We start from the raw sequence: 21,677 nt of genomic DNA, 5'->3' as shown, positions 1-21,677 counted from the left end.
GGCATAATGAGGTGATACAACACACACCTCACAATTAAATCTCTCTCTTTTCTCTCTTATTGCCGCCGGCCTCCCCCTCTCTATTCCCTTAGAATAGCTCAGTTAAATAAGGCTAAAACATTTAATTAATAATAAGAAATGCTATCTACATGTTTTTCGACTAAAAAAATGTTTTATGAGGAACTTTGTAAATGTTTTTGAGAGGAACTTTTTATTAGTTCACCCTTTTCATTTCCAACCATGTAGAGCTAAATTTTAGCTTTATTCGTATTTTATTACTTTTGTATGTATTGGGAAAACTATAGTATAACACTCATACATCCAATTAGTTTTTATTATATCAATAAATTATACTAATGTTGGGCACCTTTAGGCCCATATAATGGTGCATGCCGGAAAAGAAGCCACGAAAAGTCCTAGGGCCATAAAATGCCCAAGGGGCTTAAAAGACGATATTCTTAAGTGTTAAAGCTGATTGTTTATGAGCTGAGCCTGACCAGGATTTATAAAGAGCTTTCCGACCACTAAGGGCACGTAGGCAGATTGACAGCTTTATGACACAAGTATCCAAAAATAGGTCTACCAAGACATCAATTAGGCCACGTGGCAGTTTAAGGTCAGTAGCAGAGACCTGGATAGGACATGAAGGTAGTTGGAACACTGCTTAGAGAGACAGGGTTAGATAACCCCCGCTTAACCCTCATGACTCTGAAAAGACGCACCATCTCAACTAAACACATGTCACTTCACCGCCGAATGTTTGGCTGATAAGAGAAAAGGTGTTGGTATACTAGTCTATGTAGGTGGCACATTAAAGGCCAGGTTTGGAAAACCCAAGGCTGGGGTTCATTAAGGGCCTATATAAATAGGTAAGAACCCCTTGAGGTTAGACAATTGAAAGGAGATAGAGTTCATATATTAGCTGAGCATTATTTTAGTCTTGAAATCAATACAATCAGAGCAATACAGCGGTGTAGCCTAGTTTTAAAGGGTGAACCACTTAACTCTTTGAGTCTATTTCATTTCAGTCCACATCCCAAGTCCACCAAGGGTTTAGTATTTTAATTGTTAACCTGCAAATTTTGAGTGTTAACAAATTAAACTACTATTTATACATTATATTAATTGTTGGAGGCCTAAATTTAACTGAAGGAGAGAGAGGGGTCGGCGGCAAAGACAGAAATGAGAAGTATAGGAAAAATCTATTTGTGAATTTTCCCATACCTTCTGTCTTTATTTGTAGTAAAAATAACGGGCTTACTTGCCCTGCAAGTAAGAATGCCTATAATCTTCTAGATTACAAAAGAATACTAAAGTCAATCTAATAGGATTTAAACAATCACACATATGTTATAATTTTAACTGTAATACTCCCCCTTGAGTGTGTAAATACTCAAGTAAATGACGCATCAGATCTTAATGGATGATATGGAAGTAGTTGGTGAAGTTATCTCGTCTGTCGACAGAAGTAGCGAATGTGAGCGTCAAATAAAGAAAATACATATTAGGATAAACCTCACAAAATCTAGCTATGGTAAAACCCAAGGTAAGACAAAACCTATCATCTAAGCAGAAAAATGAGTAAATGCAACAAATAAAAAATTAACCATCTTCAGGACGTAAGTAAAACGTACAAAAGTATTTGACCAACCCAAAGTAGGTGCCTCATCAAAACCTCATTAGGCAACAAAAACTCAATGGGCCTATGGATTCTAATTGTAGTGAAAAATAGTACATTAAGGTCAAATGAGTGTACTTCAAAATACTTTCCCAGAGTTTGATTAAACTCCTAAATGACAGCTACAAGCATTGAAAATTAGACAATTTACGCATACCAATTTCTTGAACAAACTTCTGAAAAAGTATACTTTGGCAATGACTTCTTGGCAAGGTTGTTTAGGGATCGGACATGCTTGACTTCAATCTTTTAATGCTCTTGTTACTAATGTGAAAAGAAAAACTTTAGCGCAATATGCTTGGTGTTGTCTCCTTTTATGTATCCTTTGTTTTTGAAATCGCAATTAAGGTATGTTTGGTTGACCTCCAAATTATTGTGGTGTCTCCAATGGTAAAGACATAACTCGTTTGAAGACATTCATTGTGCGAGTTGGATAATAAATCTGTGTCATAACAAACCACGTTATATGGTTTACAAAATATAGTTTAAATAGGTTGTTTCTATAGCATTACCCTTCTTAATTTCAATGATGTATACTCAAATTTGAAAGAATCTATCTTTACAGTCCGAGCGGTGTCGCCTCCATATGAGATAAAACTCCAAGTATTTGTGTGAGATGTGTACCTAGCGCCCTTTCACAAGTTTGGTTGGGTACCTTCAGCGTTATATTTGTGGATGCAAATTTCCGCCTTTTCATTCTTGGACAAAATTGCACCTACAAAACAAATCACACCTTTGGTCAAGGCCAAAAAGTCTCATGCGCCCATGATGAATTTTGTTGGGGGGGGGGGGGGGGGGGAGGGGGGTGGCTTTGGTCGAAGAACCTCCGATGCCAAAGTCAGAATTTTGAAGGAAGATTGTTTGGAGAATTTTGTAGAGTTTTGCAAGAGGCTTGGAAGTAGTTTTTGGAGAGAATGGAAAGCTATTTATAGGGATATGGCCGACCCTATTAGGAGAATAGGGAGCGGCCATTTGTGGTATTTTTAGGGTGTAATTTGTAGTTAATTAGTCATTAATAGATTAATTAGGTATTAAATCCATTAATTAACTAATTAACATAATTTAAAAGAAATGTTTTGGGGGTTGTGAAATAATTACCTTGTGGAGAATATAGGATGAGGGTGGATGAAATAGTTTTGAATTTGTTACCTATTTTGGGCACTTTTGACTTGGTTGAGGGATGATTGCCCGCTGCTCGCGTGTAGGAATCCCGATGTCTCAAGGGTATTTTTGTCCTCTTCTATCCAAAAATCCACGTGCGCTTTGTGATTATTTTTGGCTCCATAATATTCAGACTTTTATGTAAGCTTATTAAGTTTCATCTTTCTTTCGTGTCCAATTTCTATCTTTCTTCAAAGACGAGTATTTCCCAAACAATAAAATGAATAAAATTTTTGTAGGATTGACCTTTAAGCTTGAAACAAACACGTTCATCTTAATAAATAAAAATCTGCTGGATTTGTTTCCTTCATGTATGCATGTGCAGGGGTTGATCTTTGTTTTTTTTTGTTTTTTGGATCATATTATAGATTTGTTAGATTAGATATTAGATTATGAAGTCGACCAGATTTGAACATACGCCATACTACAAGGGCAACGCTCCTCCCCACCACTACAGTAGAGGAACACTTACCATGCATGTGTATGCGTTGATTAACTCACCTCAAATTTCAATGCCTATGCATATCAGGGATCCTACATTTTTCTCTTCTACTTAATTAATTGGCATCCCTAATGATCCAACATTTCAAATCATTGGTGTATATAAAGCTTTTTCCGTACTTTTATTTTCTTTTTATACACTTTCTCTTATTACTAGTCTTACCATGGAAGAAATCAAAGACTAATCAAGAGATAAAAATAAGAAGAAAAAGAACTAAAATAGGTTTATTTTTATATGTATTATTAAGTTAATTACAATTCAATTATTCATTTTCATATGAAACAAATACTACTGAAGAGGATCAATACTGCCAACGTGAGTCAATATACGAGTTCAAAGCTTCTGTACCTATTTGCGTGTGTCATAAACTTAATATATGTCATGAATTCTCACATTCTTACAAACCTTATACGTGTGACAGATTTTTAAGTCAAGCACGTGAACAACACAAATTAAGTGACGTGGAGCATGTATGGCTGCTGAACTTCACACATGAGTTAACTTGCTTTGATATCATAAAGAAGTTAGGGTTCTATCATAAAACCAATTAGCTATATGGGAAGTACCTCAACCTCTTATAAGCTCTTACAAAGTCTATTTCTTCATTAATATAAGGCCATCTCCAACCGAATGGTCCAGAGGGCTAGATGGCAGAAAATAGTCCGAAAACCGTCTCCAACCTAGGGTTAGGCCAGAGGACTCGTGAAATCTAAGAGGGCCCCACAGAATCTGAAAGGGTTGGAGGGCAGGCCAGAAAAAACATTATTTATGTCGGTTATAACCGATAGGAATCCTCAAGCTAAAATTCAAATGCAACGGCTAGCTGACAGCTAGCCGTTGCATTTGATTTTTTTTTTTTTTTTTTTTTTTACAGTTTTATTATTATTTTTTATTTACAAAATTTTTCCTATAACTTCTATTTCACAAAAATTGTTTCATTTTATTTTAAATTCTATTTTTTTTTTCCTATAACTTCTATTTCACAAAATTTGTTTCATATATATTTTTTTCCTATAACTTTCTAACCCATTATACAACATTAAATTAAATTAAGTAACATGAAACAACATTAAATAACATTAACCAACATACAAATTATACAACATAAACAACATGAAACTTAAACAATATTTTTAAAAACATTTAAGAGCAACCAGCAATAGGGCCACCCCCATTAAGGTTGTTCCTCAGTTGGTTGACACACCATGGCCGCAGCCATGACTGCTCTGTTTTGTTTGTTGCGCCTTACTTGAACTTCTTCATCAGACTCCTTATATTCCCGTCTCATTTGCGCCCAGTTTACTTCCAATTTGGAATTGGATGAGGACCCCCAGTTGGAATCCGAAGAGGATCCAAAGTTGGAATTCATTGCAAACTTGAATTGAAATAGATTGAATTTAAAGTTGTGTGAATTATAGCCCAATATCCACCCAATTTATAGCAAAAGAAAAATCCAAATCTAACGGCTAGCTGACGTTAGGATGATGTCAGCTACCAACGGTTAGCTGACGTCACTTAGCCGTTGGATTTGAATTTAAGTTGTAGTTTTTAAATAATAAATTATGTTTGGCCCTATGACCCTTGGTTGAATACGGTTTTTTGTGACATGGCTAAAACAAGTCCTATGACCCTTTGGCCCTCGGTTGGAGACGAAGGCAAATATGACCATGTATTGTTCATTAAAATATTAATTTCTTGGAAGACCATATGACTAAAACAAACTATCTGACCAGCCCTCAATTGAAGATGGCCTAAGAGTCTTTTACCTTCACATCATAACTTTCAACATATATATTAAAAAACTGGAGTCGACAAAACCAGAGAATTATACGTTTTGCCACCCAGCACACATGTTACGTCATGGACAGCACACTTCAACAATCAGCATCGCTTGTATTGATTTGGTAGTTTTTTAATGTATCAGCCCTCACCTCCGTACTCTGTCCCTCTCTATACTTGGGATTTGTTCACGATTTGTCATAATACACGTCACTTGGTGACCAAGAATTAATTAAATAACTAGCGATTAATTTTATTTTTATATATCGAATTTAGAGATCATATTGTGTCATTAAGTAATCAATCAGAAATATTTTACACAACCAACAACAAACAAGAAGTTGAAGTCAGGAAGTAATAAGATGAAAGGGAGAGGTGAGATGTCCACTGTCCAGTGCAGGTTAGTAAGAGAGGTGGTTGCCGAGTCAATTAGTCTCTCATAAACCATGATTAGGGCATAGAATATAATTTGGAGGAATAAATCTCATGATTATGGCAAAGACACAAAAAAAAAAATCTGATAACAGAAAACCTTGTATGTAATATATATATATATTGGTAATGGTAGCTAGTGCGCTCTACCGTTATTTTTGTGGGTGCAGTGTTGTGTTTGAGGGTCAGAAAGACTGAGAAAGCAGCACTAAAATCTTCAACTAGTGGCCACAAGGGTGTTTTGTTATAAGTATATATTTGAAAAAAAAATCTTGAACAAAGATTACAAATGCGATTTCTAGTGACTTAGGTAGTTAAACGTGGGTTACTTAAAATAAACATGGAACCTTTTTTGGGAAAAAAATGCATGCCTTATACTTTGATTACGCAAATTATGGGGCGGATGACATCATTTATATTTATTTTTATTTTAGAGAATTGTTATTAGCACTGCAAAAATCTCATTTGCCACTCCAAACTTTCCATAATTAGAAAGAAAAATACACTTACGAGGAGTGTAAAATGAGATTTTTGGAGTGCTAATAACAATTCCCTTATTTTAAAGCTTATTTGTAGCAACGCTTTCGGGAACTCGATTTCAATCCCGCTGTGCCAACTGAAACTCATAAGTCGTCACTTTGCTCTATGAAACTTGATTTTGATTCCACTTTACCCCTTCAAACTCAAAAGTTATCACTCTTTTTTATTGAAACTCAATATTCATCACTCTACTTTGGCTTGTTTGTATCTATTATGTCAAAAAACCATTAAGTTTACTTATGTGGTATAATTACGACCCACTTATGGCTGACATGGCACAAGTGTTAAAGCTCACATATCCAATCAAATGGAAAAAAAATTCGAACATTGGATAACATTAAAAAAAAAAGAAAAGTAAGAAAGATGGTTCTTAATGGAGGTGGCTTGTGAAGAGAGAATATGGTTATCCATACATTTATCTCTTCTCCCTTCTGTTGCTATCTAATCGTTGTCCATACATTCATCCCTTCTTCTTCCATCTCCAGCCATTGTATCATTAGTTCTATTGATTTTGTTATTTCTTACGTTCTTAATTAATGGTGTTGGTTGCTGAAGAGAGAAGATGGTTCTTTTTATTATCCATATTTTCATGAGAGAAATTGACATATTACCAATTATAAATTTTGAATGGATGAACTTATTCTAAAAAACATAAATAAGGCAATGTAAAACGAATTTTGACTTCCAAGGAGTAAAGTGGCGAGTTTTGAGTTTCAGGGAGTAAAGTGGTTTCAAAATTGGGTTCCAGGGAGTAAAGCGGTGGCTTCTGAGTTTCAGGGGGCAAAGTGAGATCAAAATTGAGTTCCAAGGAGTAAAGTGGCGAGTTTTGAGTTTTAAGAGGTAAAGTAGGATTGAATCAAGTTACAAGGAGCGTAGCTAAAAATAAACCTAATTTATTTTGGTGAAGGGACAGGGCAAAGAAGGAGGAGAGGCATATGAAGAAGAAGAAAAGGACTTGAAGAAGAAAGAAAGAGAGACGATTTTTTTTTTTTTTTACAAAAGTTTAAATATGATAAAATGAGTATCAGATTTTTTTTTTTTTTGGATGTAATAATTTCAGATTTAAGAAAGTGTAAAATACAACTACTTTCCAGTCTCTCAAATCAAGGAGTACCGAAAACCATTTATTCTTTGGATTGGAGTATATTTTGGTCAATGGAGATCGGTTGGGGTTCAAATGCGCATTTGAACCACATTATTGCTAGTCTATTGTGATGCTTAGTTCACTCCTTCTTTAGTGTAGATAATATCGTTTGTTCAAAAAAAAAAAAATATATATATATATATATATTTTTTTTTTTAAGGGAAATTTTGCTTACCGGAACTTAACTTACCATAATCTTAAACTGAAACTTTATTAATCTGAATACTTTGATTGAAAATAAAATGTTAAATTCTAATATTAATTAAAAAAAATTAATAATTCCTCCCAATAACCATGCAAAGTTTATACCGGTAGGGATTTTAATACATATTTTAGTTTAAAAAGGTGAATAAATTTCACATTAAAAAATTGCGTACATTTTACTAAAAAAAAAAAAAAAAATTATGAGTACAAATAAAAGTTTAAAAATATAGGCACATAAAGAAATTAAATATATGGGTACAAATCGTTAGACGCTAGTCGGGCGGCGGGCAAGGGCATAGCGCCTAGGCGGCCTAGGTAGATTTATGTAAATTTATTATATATCTTGTAAATAAGTGACTATTTACACCTAAAAAAAAACTATACTTGTTTGGATAATAAAATAATGATAAAATGCAAATTAAGTACACCATTTCCATAAGTATAGGATGAACTTGTAGTAAATCCATCATTTGTATATTAGGTACACCATTTCCATAAGTATACCACCATGAAACCAAAAAAAGAAAAAAACACACAATTAATAAATAAACCGCCTAGGTGCTGCCTAGCTCTCCGCCTAGCTTCCAGCCAATTTTTCCAAACGCCTTGCCCAAAATCAGGATGGGGCTTCACCGCCCAACGCCTAGGCGCTGGACAGCGTCTAGACAGGCGGCGGCCTAGGCTGATTTTTAGAACAATGCGCGCCAACTGGAGATCACTCACTCGATTGTATGAAGAAAAAATGTGTAAGTTTTGATTTCAGGTCTTCTATCAACCTTTGAATATAATATATATATATATATATATATATATATTATATAAAATATAAAATAAGCTGTTTCCAAGTCTTGCACTAACAGCCAAATTTACGTTCACGGCCATACACACGTAGTCATAATCGACGTTCCTGTATGAATACCAAGAATTTACTTTCCTAGCTAGCTGTAGGCCCTTAACATTAGCCGCCGGTAGGCCTAGAATTTACTTTCCTAACCAGCTGCAGGCCCTTAGCATGAGCCGCCGGTAGGCTTCCCTTTTTGAGAGGAAGGAGGATTCTATCCCCTTTGAATCTCTCTCTCATTTTTATTTTTTATTTTTTATTTCCTACTTGAATAGTTACGGTGAAGTCACATCAACATCATATATTAAATTTTTTATAAAGATAATAAGACAAAAAGTAAAATATGAGATGAGGGAAGAGAAAGGGATGAGAATAGGAGGGTAGAGAATCCTGCTATTTTTGAGAGAGATCAGCTGTTTAATTTGTAACCAAACTAGCATAATCCACTTGTATGTGTTTTATCCCATTGTTGCAAAATATGAAGGAGAAAAAAAATGAATAAAATGGAACTTGACCAAATCTATATAGTAATTCATACATGGTTATATTTTTCCTGTTCAGTATTACTGGAACTATTGTAGATGTGGATATGTTAGTTGACTAAGGTAACATGTTCGCCTCTAAACTTGAATTTCAATCCTCCCTTTCGTAAATTTAGAAATTACTTTACTAAAAACATGTAAAATACCACAAGCGTGGTTGAAAGAATCAACAGTTACATATGTTATTCATGTAGACAAGATCCGGAGGATATTGCAAAAGGGGTTCATCAGTCCCATTCATACAAATATGGATGATAAAACGTAGCCCATGCACGTAGTTCAAGATGAAATAGGGCACCGGACATATTCCACATGTTCCTGTATGGTCCACCCAGATTTCCTGATATAGCATGTACTGCACTCGTTCATTTGTGCAGTTTGTTTATACCTTGAACACGAATATAATACCACTTTATGATGATCATTTATAATTTAGTAATTTTATTTACAGTGTTGTTGAATCATTAAGTTTTTGTGGAGCCTAGCCCCTCACATGGTGAAATGAAATATATGTTTAGTGTAACTGTATTAAAATATATAGGAGATCCACATTGCACACATACCACATTCGATCCGCAACTAATTTAAATCTCTCAGGCACGAAAGGTCATCATGTCTTTTTTTCTGATGAGGGACCATATGAAAGCTCAGTGGCTCCGACCCCATCATCTCTGTCTCTCTCTTGCCCTTCTTGTCGTTGAGGTGGTTGCACAAGTCTTCTTAGAGAGAGAGAGAGAGAGAGAGAGAGAGAGAGAGAGAGAGATTCTTTTGAGGAAGACAATGGAGGGATTGATCAAAGAGGACAATAGTGCCTAGCTAGTGGTGGTTTTAGAGGTGCTTTTCATATAGATATTAAGGTCGAGGGTCACAGTTGAGATGTGTGTGTGCCCCCCCACACACACTGACTTCACAATAATATTGATGCCTCTAACGCATTTTTTCATGTGGACCCCATTTTACAACCTATTTTAGACTAGCACACCAGCTTCTAGACCTCGAGAAATTTTTTTAAAGTATCGATAACACGGTCCGGTAAAGGGTCATAATATAATTGGTTAAAAATTTTGTTTTCAAGTTTCTAATTTATTGTATTACACTCAATATACCGAGCTGTATTTCTGACATACTGAAAAATCTCTCGATGTCTAAGAGAGAAGAGATTTTTAGCGTATCCAAACACCACTAATATAATATATCTATTACACCCAAATTATAACCTTCATTTTTTTGGTCTTAGAATGCGAGAAAACTACTTTAGTGTCTTAAGGCTTCATCAAAAAATTTGGACATAAAAATCTCTAAAACAAAAAAAAAGAATACAACTGATTGAAAATAATAAAAACAAAATAGCAGGGATAATTTTGTTAGAAAAAACCAAATAAAAAAAGCGAAAACTAATTAAATTTAAAATTTGAAATAAAAGTATTGAAATCCCATGTTGAGGAGAAGTTGGCGAAAATTTGAAAATAAAAGTATTGAAGTCCACGTATCTCAATCCACTTCATCAATCGTTCTCTCTACACACTTTTCAAAAACCACCATTTTAGAATAAATAGAACTTCAGTCTGCTCAATGTCGAGTTTTAAATAATATTCGGAATTTAAAATGATAAATCGCGTAACGAATGATGTCGATAGGATACACAATTTCTCCTAACCTTTCTCTCACTCTTCAGTCTCTACAGTTTAGGTGGTTGGCTCTTCTTCAAGGGATGGACCCCACTCTAAGTACACTAATAACCATGATACCCAAGCTTTTCATGCATTTTTGGACCCTTCCATGCACTACTCCCATTATAAATAATCATGACTGCGGTGTACCCTTTACGAAATCAAACCCCTCCTTTGTGTTTTCTCCTTCAATTCGATTCGCTTCTCGTCATCTCCAATTCTCTCATCACTACCAATATTTTGTCTCTCTGTTTTTTCCTTTGATATAATGTCTGATGATCAAATGAGTCTATCAATAAATGGTCAATCTCAAGTTCCTCCAGGTTTCCGGTTCCATCCAACCGAAGAGGAGCTTCTTCACTACTATCTTAGGAAGAAAGTTGCCTTTGAGAGGATTGATCTTGATGTAATTCGAGAAGTTGATCTTAATAAGCTTGAGCCATGGGACATTCAAGGTACGTATATATATAAACTCATCGTAAAATTTTCATACATAAGAGTCACGGTTCATGGAAATCGGATTGGTTCATTCATTTTTGTGACATAATGCAGAGAAGTGCAAAATAGGTTCCACTCCACAAAATGATTGGTACTTCTTCAGTCACAAGGACAAGAAATACCCAACCGGAACTCGAACCAATCGGGCAACCACTGCTGGGTTTTGGAAGGCCACTGGTCGGGACAAGATCATCTATAGCGGCTTCAAAAGAATTGGATTGAGGAAGACACTTGTGTTTTATAAGGGTCGAGCTCCTCATGGACAAAAGTCAGATTGGATCATGCATGAATATAGGCTTGATGAAAGCAACACTCATGAAACCACCGTAAGTTTTTAGTCCCCCCATTTCTTCAACTTTCGCACAATCGAAAATTTCAAACACTTCATTTATTCCAAGAATAATCAAACACCAATTTGCATTCTTGTGTCGATTGCACAAAGTACTGTTTATGTATTATACGTATACGCTTCTCTTTAACAAATCAGAACTACCTCGGTTTAATTCTCACTAGATCGTAGTGGGAAGGTCACTATCCCCGTATAATATTCTTCTTCACATATATACTTCTGTGTGTACACAATTATTGATATTCTCATACATTCATTACGTACTATGTGTATTCACACAGGTTTCTAGCTCAATGGGGGAGTCGATGACCGAAGACGGGTGGGTGGTCTGCCGGGTATTCAAGAAGAAGAACTATCAGAAAGCTTTAGAGAGCCCTAAAGCCTCCTTTTCCATGGACTCATCAAACAACCAAATGAATGGTTCAAGAAACGATGGTGTTCTTGATCAAATACTGATGTACATGGGAAGGACTACTTGCAAGCTGGAAAATCATGATCAATCCTTAACCATGAATAACATCTCAGAAAGATTTATGCATCTGCCAAGGCTTGAGAGCCCAACTCTTCCAAACCTTCCCGCTTTCGATCAGGAACGTAGCTTCAAAGCTTGCTATTCGGCCATTGATGACATGTTCATAGAAACTGAGCCTTCTTCAACAAACCAACCAAGCAATGGTTGTGACAATAATGACCTAGTCGATGATCATGACTACCCCAAAACAAGGCTAAATGACTGGGCTACCCTTGATAGGCTTGTGGCATCCCAACTAGGTCAACTCAATGGCCAAGATCCAGAGACACCAAAACACTTGTCTTGCTTTGGCGATCCAAACATGGCCTTTTGTTCTTCTCCTCATCCTAATGATCAAGACAATGACGTACAACTATCATATCCATACCTACGTACAAGTAGATCATCCGATCATCAATCCGAAGTATACAACAACGAGAATGATCTGTGGAACTTCACCAAATCGTCGTCATCACCGTCATCATCGGACCCGCTTTGCCACTTGTCGGTGTAAGGGAAGCACTTGAAACGACATACATACTATATACGATATATAATAGCTTAACCTATAAGAAATATATATAGGAAGTTCGTACGTTTATGTTTAAATGAGAATACTTGTAATGAATAATAAATAATAAATAATAAATAGGTGATAACTGAGATAGTGTGGCATTGTCATACCATTATCTTTACTTAAATAAACATGTCTTTCCATTAAAGTGAGTTAATTGTTATCGAATTTTTTGAGGGCTGTCACATGCATGCTCTTAATTTCTAACCTGTAATTATGTCCTTAGGTTATGCTTCAATGATAACATGTTGCTGACTTTTGATCGTATATTTGGTATCATGGCAATTGATCATCATGATGTCAATATTGTAGATGAGTGTGTATGAAACCTGCTAAGCACTATATAAAAATATCTTTGGCTTGGTCATGAGTTTATGACATTGGTATCAATTTGTTATTCTAGTGTCCATAAACAGTAACATTCTTGGCTTGGTTCACAACTTCACATAACGTATACGTACCAATTATGGTGTGGAAAACGCGACCCCTTTACCAATAAAGATAAGATTAGAGCATGAGGATCAAGTGAAAATATCCCATATACTGCTCTTCTCTCTCTCTCTCTCTCTCTCTCTCTCAAAATGGCCAAAAAATTTATACGAAGAACCACCTAACTCCTTAAAAGTACATGCAAAGTGCTTAATTTGTTGATATGAAATAAAATTGCATATCCTCACATGCCCCCTCACATGTGGCAATACTTAATTCAAACACTTGGACAACACATATCAGGTAACGTGGAGTATGTGTGGTCATTGATCGTTTACACATGCCCCAAACTTTCTCGAATACCATGAATAAACATAAGGTTTCCTTATAAAATCAATTAGTAATATAGGAAGTAGTCAAACTTCTGATATGCTTATACAAAATCTCTTAACTTTCTAATGTGGGACAAAACTCCAAATCCTCATAGATGATGCTTTTATCTCTACCTATGCTCGTCAAACGAAAAGAAAACAAGACTAAATTAAGTTAGGAATATACACCATTGTGTTAGAGTAAGATGCTAGCTAATGTGAGGATAAGTTTCAATTCATAAGATTAGATATTGTATTATTCTTACTAGAGGATCATGTAATAGAAAGAGCGTTATGTAGGAGAATTGGTAAGTGTAGCTTTATGTGCATTCTTGCAGAGATTTACCCATTGTGTCGAATTAAGTAGTTTGGTCAAGCTAGAAGATGAACTGGGAAAACTCAATAGAATACTTTGTGGCATAAGTTATATGTACCAAACAGTACGTACGTAATTAATTAATTAAACAATAATCGGACACAAACTAATAGTCTTTTTTCTTTCAATAATTAGTCATATGTTTAAAGTTTCAACGGATATGGCAATATTTTGTTGATATATATATATATATGCGCCCCAATTTTAAATCTTATTTACTTATATTCAATGTAGTTCTTATGTTATCCGCGTGAGAATGCGAGCTACAAGTCAAAAAGTTTCATATTAAGGAATTAAGGCTATATTTAAGGAATGGACCGTAAATCGCAAATAGAGAGGATTAGCAATGCTCTCTATGAGCATTACAAAAAACTGAGGGGGATTTGCAAATGACATCTTTTAAGTAGCAATTTACAAATCTCTTTTACATGACTTTGTAGTTTTCAAAGATGAAATTGCTAATCCCCTAATATCTGCATTTTATTGTTCATTCCTCACTCACTTGGACTCAATTCACTAGGAATTGGAAATCTCACCCAAATATAAGTTGAGGAACCTTGTATAGAGTTATCAAGAGTTTGGATTACATTTTTCATCGACCATATAGTTTCAGGGTCTAGATAGGCTAGGTTGTCCACGTGTGAAGCCCACTGTCACACGTGCTTGTTGGAGCGAAATTTCCTACGGGAAGAAATACCTCCACAGATTTGTTGAGTGCAATCCTCACGTTCGCCGAATCCTTCACTAGAGGTGTCCCCGAACAGTCTTTCTCCGTAGCTTGCCTAGGCGTGGTACCTGCAAGAGATACTTTGACGCTCAAGTTGGTCGATTTATTTTCTATTCTTTGGTTTCTCTTGGGTTCTGATTACGTACCTTGTTCTTTGGCTCCTTTCCATATTTATAGGATTGAATGCTTGGGGAACAAGTACCACAACATGTCTTCCTCTCCCACTTCCTCAATGGTCCTCCGTAGTGGAGGCAATTATCTAGACACGTGCGTCTGTATATTCCTTGTAGGCTTTCCTCATAGTTTATCTTGCACAACACCATCCCTTTGGGTGATTGGTATAGGCCCATGAGTCGAAACCGGATTTTATCCTCCCACAATGCCCCATTTTCCCCTTTTTTACATATGTAAAATAGGAGAAAATTGAATTTTTCGATCGCATGACACCTTGAAACTATACTCTTTAAGCCAATCTAAAACTTCAAGCACTTCTTGCTAAGGCCAGATTTGTGGAAGTTACTTTTTTTTAAGGCTAAATTTACCAAAGCCCTCGTTTAGTTCACCTAACTTACGAATGCTTTACTAGCTTTCTTCACCCTATCGTATATTCGTATAATTTACGAGCGTCAAAAGACATCTTCGTAAAATTTACGAATGTGTACTGACGCACAATATATTGACACCTAAGCCATAATATACGAAAGTCGAATGTCGCATAACTTGCGAAAGCCAACAGACTCCTTCACATACCTTACGAACGTCAATTGACATCTTTGCATAATTTACGAACGTGAATTGACAACATAATTTACGAAAATCGAATGTCGCATAACTTGCGAAAGCCAACAGACTCCTTCGCATACCTTACGAATCGTCAATTGACATCTTCGTATAATTTATGAACGAGAGCTGACGCATGGTTTACGAAAGTGGACTGACACCTTCATATGATCTACAAAAGTGGATTTATGAACGAGAGTTGACACCTAAACACCTTTCCACAAAAGTGGACTGAGACCTTCATATGATTTACGAACGAGGGTTGACACCTTCCGTGGTTTAAAAGTGGATTGACACCTTTGTATGATCTACGAAAGTGGATTTACAAATGACGGTTGACACCTAAACACCTTCCCATGAAAGTGGACTGACACCTTCGTATGATTTACAAACGAAGGCTGACACCTAAACACCTTCCCACAAAACTAGATTGATACCTTCGTATGATTTATGAACGAGGGCTGACACCTTCCGTGATTTAAAAGTGGACTGACACCTTCGTATGATCTACAAAGTGGATTTACAAAAGTTGACTGACATTTATACATATATATATATATATATATATATATATATATATTTATTATATAGATCTCTCTCCCATCTTGTCTTCACACCTAAGGCGTGTTTGTTTGCCCTCTTTAGCCCTCGTTGGATTGGACTAGACAAACATTTAGTCTAATTCTGTGTTTGTTAGTATCAGGGATTAGCATTAGTGGGACTAGGAGGGACTCATGTTCACTAAAGCCTTCACTAAAGGGTCTTAGCGAGACCCTCCAAAAACAGTCAGACTACTAAGACCAGCTTCGTTCACTCCTTTAATCCTCTGCGAGCTTCGTCGATCTCACCCTTCCTACTTTCAGACCCATAGATCTCTTCCTTTGCACATCAACAACAACATTGATCTCGTACTGCAAATGCAAGACGGCGATGTCGCACTACAAAATCAGGACAGCAGTCTCAACCACATGCTCTGACTGTAGACCAAACTTCTTAACCTTTCGAAGAATTTACAAACACGAAAAAATGAAAAGAGAAATTGACGAAGCAAATCAAATCAAGGGTAGATATAGGCTTTCCTAAAGCTCATATATGTTGAAAATGGAGATAAAATGTTACTAAAGTAAATGATTGAATAAAAGAAACATCTTAACATTTCAACAGCAACAATTGAAGGAACAAAGCCATGCAGTAATAACTTGATCAGAGGGAGAAATAACCCATCAGCTTGTTTCTAGGGAATGTGAAATTTTGCAAAAAGTAGTTTTGAAGGATTTGAAATGCAGAAAAAAGATGGAGAAACGAAAAGAATATGACGGGGTCAAAGAGGGAGAAAAGCAGAGAAGTTTCTAGGGTGAGGGAGAGTTCTTAAGAAAATGAAAAACATTGCATAATAATAAAATATTAATAAGTATGTACTAAAATATTAATAGATATGTATTAAATAATGTAATATTAAAGTTTGTTATTATTTTGATTTTTAGTCCGACACTGCATCAAACGTTTCACTAAGCTAGTCTAGTTTAGTTTAGTCTAAATCAGTCCAGCTTAATCCCTAAAACTAATCCAATCTGAGACAGTCCGGTGCAACAAATGCACCCCTAGTTTGTTTCCTTCTTCGCACCCGTTCAGACTAGATGTTCTGCTTTTCTCATGATATATAAATATTATAAATCACTATCCCTTAGATGACGTGCACATCTACATACACTTTTACATGACTTATACATCTGCATATATATATATATATATATCTATATCTATCTTTACCATGTATGTTTCCTCCTCACACATACAATCCATAATACTAGGCTACATACCTAGTCTGCACGTCTAGGCACGTCTAGGCCGAACGTCTAATATGCATGCCTAGTTTGTACACCTGCATCTCTCTTTATTTATACAGATATATATATATATATATATATATATATATATATATATATATATATGTGTGTGTGTGGCTCCAAAGCTTAGTTTCTTCTGTTGCCTCTCTCTCTTTATTTATACAGATATATATATATATATATATATATATGTGTGTGTGTGTGTGTGTGTGTGGCTCCAAAGCTTAGTTTCTTCTGTTGCCTCTAGGTCGCGAGCTAGACTCCCAGGATGTCCAATCCCTTTATATATATAGGCACACCGACACTTATACACACGTACCCATGTGCATATCTTTGCGCACCAACATGCTTATCTCTACACACATTTTTCATACATACATACATACATACATACATAAATACATATACATATATATATATATTTTTTCATACATACATACATACATAAATACATATACATATATATATATATATATCTATGCACAGACATATATACATATTTATGCGTCATTACCTGGGGCTCAACATGTTTCATAATTTCCTACTCAATTAAGTTCTATCATCATGTGTGTTTCTCCAACTTTAAAACCTGTGCTTCGGAACAAGCTTTCTTCTTTTGCTCTCGTTGTCAAATCTACATCTCTCGTCACCTAGATTATGACTACACACTGAAATATATATGAGAAGATGACACCTTCCTCACATGTCTTATCCTATCCATTGGGTTGTCTATAGCGTTTGTCCTCACAATTGGAGTTTCATCCATCCTCTGTAAGGTTGAAAATTTATGTCCAAACTTCATATGCACTCATTTCTCTTTTTATAAATTGAGTTTCTCCTATCCCCGCTTTTCTTCACTTCCTTTGTTCAGTTCACCACCAAGTCTGTGACTTCTCATTTCAGAGTGGCCTCTTGGCTTACAGGTAATTTTTCCATTTCAAACTCCTCATGTGGGAATATTTCAAACATTCCACTTACGGGTACTAATTCCTCTTCTTATCTTCTCGAACCAATTTCGGCCGACAAGTCTCCCATCCCGTTCCCCATGTCGAGACGTACACATTGGTCTAAATATGGTGGTACTCCACCACACTTTGAAATCGTTAAGGCTCATGACCAATGTCACATTTTAGATGATGTGCACCTTAGCCCACTTCCCGTCGAAGCTGACATGTATTCAGGCTCTGCATCCCAGCCGAGTGTACCGTTTTGTCTCCAGACCACTTAGGGGCCATTAGTTTCCCGCTCCACCCTATAATTCACCTCATCTTATTCTTCACAAATACTCACCTTATGCAACTGAACCCGAACTCTTACTTGGTTATGTCAACCTTCTTAGCATTGGGTCTGAAGCTAGGCGTATCCTTAGGTTTTAGAGATTTCCTTTATCTATTTGACTTGACTACCATTTAGGGTGAAACTAGTTTCTTTAATTTTAAACGCAGGTATTGCAAGAAATTCTTGTCATTAGATCCCTCAAGAGCCAGAGATTGGAAGAACCACCATTTTCTGATTTCGGGGAATTGGAAGGTCTCCGAGCTGTCTTAACTATATATCCATTCTACTTTTGGCGCTAAACCTGGTATATATAAATTTACTTCTGCTATCAATTTTTTGATAAATATGTAAACATAACTTACCACGAGTTTCTTCTGCTATATATCTCTTCTACTTTTGGTGCTAAACCTGGTATATATAAATTTACTTCTGCTTTCCAAAGGCCGAAAGTGTTAGCTAAAGAGGTTTGTGATGAGGAAGATATGGAGCTCTAGAAAAGTTGCTAACAATCTTACTCAAATCACCTCTCTTTGCAACACTATCATTTCTTCCCATACTATTTGGTCGACCGGTCGTTGGCCCTAGACCCCCTACTTAAGTCTATCTTTGCTCTTGATATTGAGCTTCAGTTTAATGCAAACTTTTCAGTATTTATGACCGACTCCCGAACGGAGGGCTTAGAAGAAGGAGACGAAAGAGAAGAAGACGAGGAGACAGGGCAAACAGACACGGACTCCGACTCGAATTATTCTCCTCCAATGACTTTACCACCTCCTGACCTTCCCTTGCCCCGCTACGTTGCATCGCCTCATTGTGATCTTCCAGTGTCTAGAATTGTAGGCAGGTCGGATAAACGTTTTCTGGTGGATAGGCCCAAAAAGCTCAGACATGGTTCGCTGACTATATTCGGTACAACCCCTAAACCCATGCAATGGCAATCGGCTCCTCCCACATTCGGCTCGGTTAGTGGTGATTGTTCCAATATCATCTCAAGCTTGGAGACCTGAATTCACAAAAAGATATAAAAGTTTCATCACCATTGGCGATGATTTATGGGGCAATGCAAACGCTACTACTGCTATTGGAAGAGGATTGACTCTTCCTAATGACGTCAGTCGCTTTGAGGCAATGCTCAATGAAGATCTCGACTCATATGAATCTTATTTATGAAGGTATTCTCTCATTCTCTGCATGTCTCATCAGTTTTGTAAACTTTAACCCTTCCTTTGTTTTCAGATAGCTCTACTCGAAAAGGAAAAATCAGATAGACTGGCTACTAGGTTGGAATCCCTCAGCCTTAATCAAGAGCAGGTTAGAAAGTGTCGGGCTAAACTTCACAGATATGAGGAAGAGATCATAGATTTAAAGGGAGCTTGCGATACTGCGACGTCTAAAGTACGCCGCACAAAGGAAGAGTTGGCCGAGGTCAAGCAAGCAAGGACCACTGAACGCGAAATGAACATGCAACAGATACGCAAGGAGATGGCCTTCAGCTTCAGATTTGGTTGGGTGCAAAGCCAGCAATGTCAGGAACATCGGTTTGTAGCTGATCCTTGATAAGTCACATTTTGTATACGTTATATCTTCATTATTTGGCGTCTTTGTGATTGTTTTGGATTAAACTAGTTGCATTTTACCTTATTTGGTGTTAGTGTGCAGCAAGGGAGAAATTGGATCAATGGGAAGGCAAATGAAGTAAAAACATTCCAGAAAAGATGTGAAGTGTTAAGAAATGCAATTCGGCCATATTGGGTGATTCTAAACAAGGCAAAGTCATTGAAGTCAACTATGTGGTTCCAACACCAAAACATGCATTCATATGCATGTCACAACCTTGACCGTGTGTTCTCATGCAATCCCATCATTTTATGCACTTCTAAACACCAAACATACGGTCACATGCATGCTAACATCCAGTCCGTGCGTCCCATGCCATTCCAACTCCCTTTTGAGCCAAAAACATCCATTTCCATTACTTAATCCATTCAGCCACATCTTCACATGCATGATCCACATCCATTCCGTGCATTCCATTACATTTCTGCACTTCATCTTTGCAGAAATACACATGCACTTCAATTAAATAAAACCCATGCTTGCATCTTTCCCTTTTGTTATTCACCCATTATTCCAGAAAATCAATCATTCTTAGTCCATGCCGTGTGATCCCTTCTCCTTTCCAGATTTTTACAAAGCATTTTCTGGTGGTCCAAGTCACCTTTGCAGGTTCCACTCACTTGTGGCAGCAAGAGCATGTGCTTCTTTGAATACATTAACATTTCCTTGCAGATCATGTCCAGGCCGTGAGTCTACCATCTCAGAAACACAATCATTTCCATCACTTAAGCTCTGCCATCTGAGTTAAAAAAAAGCCAAGATCCAATCTGATTTTTGGGGACAGATTCTTTTTGATAAAACAAGTCTCATTGGACATAAGAAAGGTCCGCAAGTTTTCTTCTTCAACCATTCCATTACACACACTCTATTGGCTCCATTTTCTGTCCATCATTTCACTCTCATTCTCCCTCTCCATCCCATTGCATTCGAACCTCTCTCCATCTCACAGAAACTATCCATTCTCTTCCACACACCCATAACCACTCCATTTCACTCCATTTCTGTCCCAAGGGCAGAAACCATTCAACCAAGCCATTCTACCTTCATCCGCACCACATTTGGAGAAGCAACACCAAGGAACTCTTCAAGGACTTCAACATCATTTTTTGCTTCAAGGGTTTCTCCTTCTTAATCTTATGTTCACTCATGTTATTTATTTTTATGGTAAACCTTTGTAAACATGAAGTGTAACTAATCTTCCTCTAGGGATTCGATGTAACCTTGCAAAGTTTGCCATGTAATTAAGTTAGAATGCTCAGTTTGTCCATCTATTTCTTGTTTCATTTTCTGTTTTAATGGTGACTTAGTGTGTTGATTTTAATGTTTGATCATCATTTGAATTAATCACAAAGTTGTGTAGCCAAGATTAGAACACACATCATGCATAATCTTGGTAGATATGTGAATGAATGAAGGGAGTGTTTAGCACACATCCTGCCGAGTTATTCCCTTTGGTTTTATGAAAGTTTCTTGTACATTACATAATCTTGATTATGAACCAAAGTTGCACATCACAATTAGGTTCATGATTAGAGACATTTGATCAAATCCACACATCATATGGTTGATCATATCCAAGTGAAACAAACTCAAGAAATAGGTAGATGAATGAGTACAAACTAACTTGACAAACATGGACTTAGTTGAGCAATGGTGAAACCGAATCCCTAGCTTCATTTCCATTGATACTATCCTATTACATTAGTTGTTGATTCATTTATTTGTGTTTACTTCATTTTCTCATGCTTTCAAGTTACAACAACAAATCTGTCTATTTAGACTAGTTTGATTCATTTCCAAATCTGCCTAGTTTGTTTAGTTTGATTC

General features: G+C 36.4%; 1 protein-coding gene across 1 annotated transcript; it reads left to right on the top strand.

Moving 5' to 3' along the window:
* Positions 1–10,761: 10,761 nt before the first annotated feature.
* Positions 10,762–12,482, top strand: LOC137709706 (NAC domain-containing protein 43-like). The gene is made up of 3 exons (XM_068448687.1): positions 10,762–10,948; positions 11,046–11,310; positions 11,606–12,482. The coding sequence occupies exons 1-3, from the start codon at positions 10,762–10,764 to the stop codon at positions 12,363–12,365; spliced, it is 1,212 nt and encodes a 403-aa protein (XP_068304788.1). The 3' UTR covers positions 12,366–12,482.
* Positions 12,483–21,677: the final 9,195 nt, after the last annotated feature.

The sequence above is a fragment of the Pyrus communis genome, chromosome 12 (genome assembly GCF_963583255.1).
Source record: "Pyrus communis chromosome 12, drPyrComm1.1, whole genome shotgun sequence".
NCBI lineage: Eukaryota > Viridiplantae > Streptophyta > Magnoliopsida > Rosales > Rosaceae > Pyrus > Pyrus communis.
The sequence above is the reverse complement of the archived record's forward strand: the minus strand, read 5'-3'. Positions and strand labels throughout refer to the sequence as shown.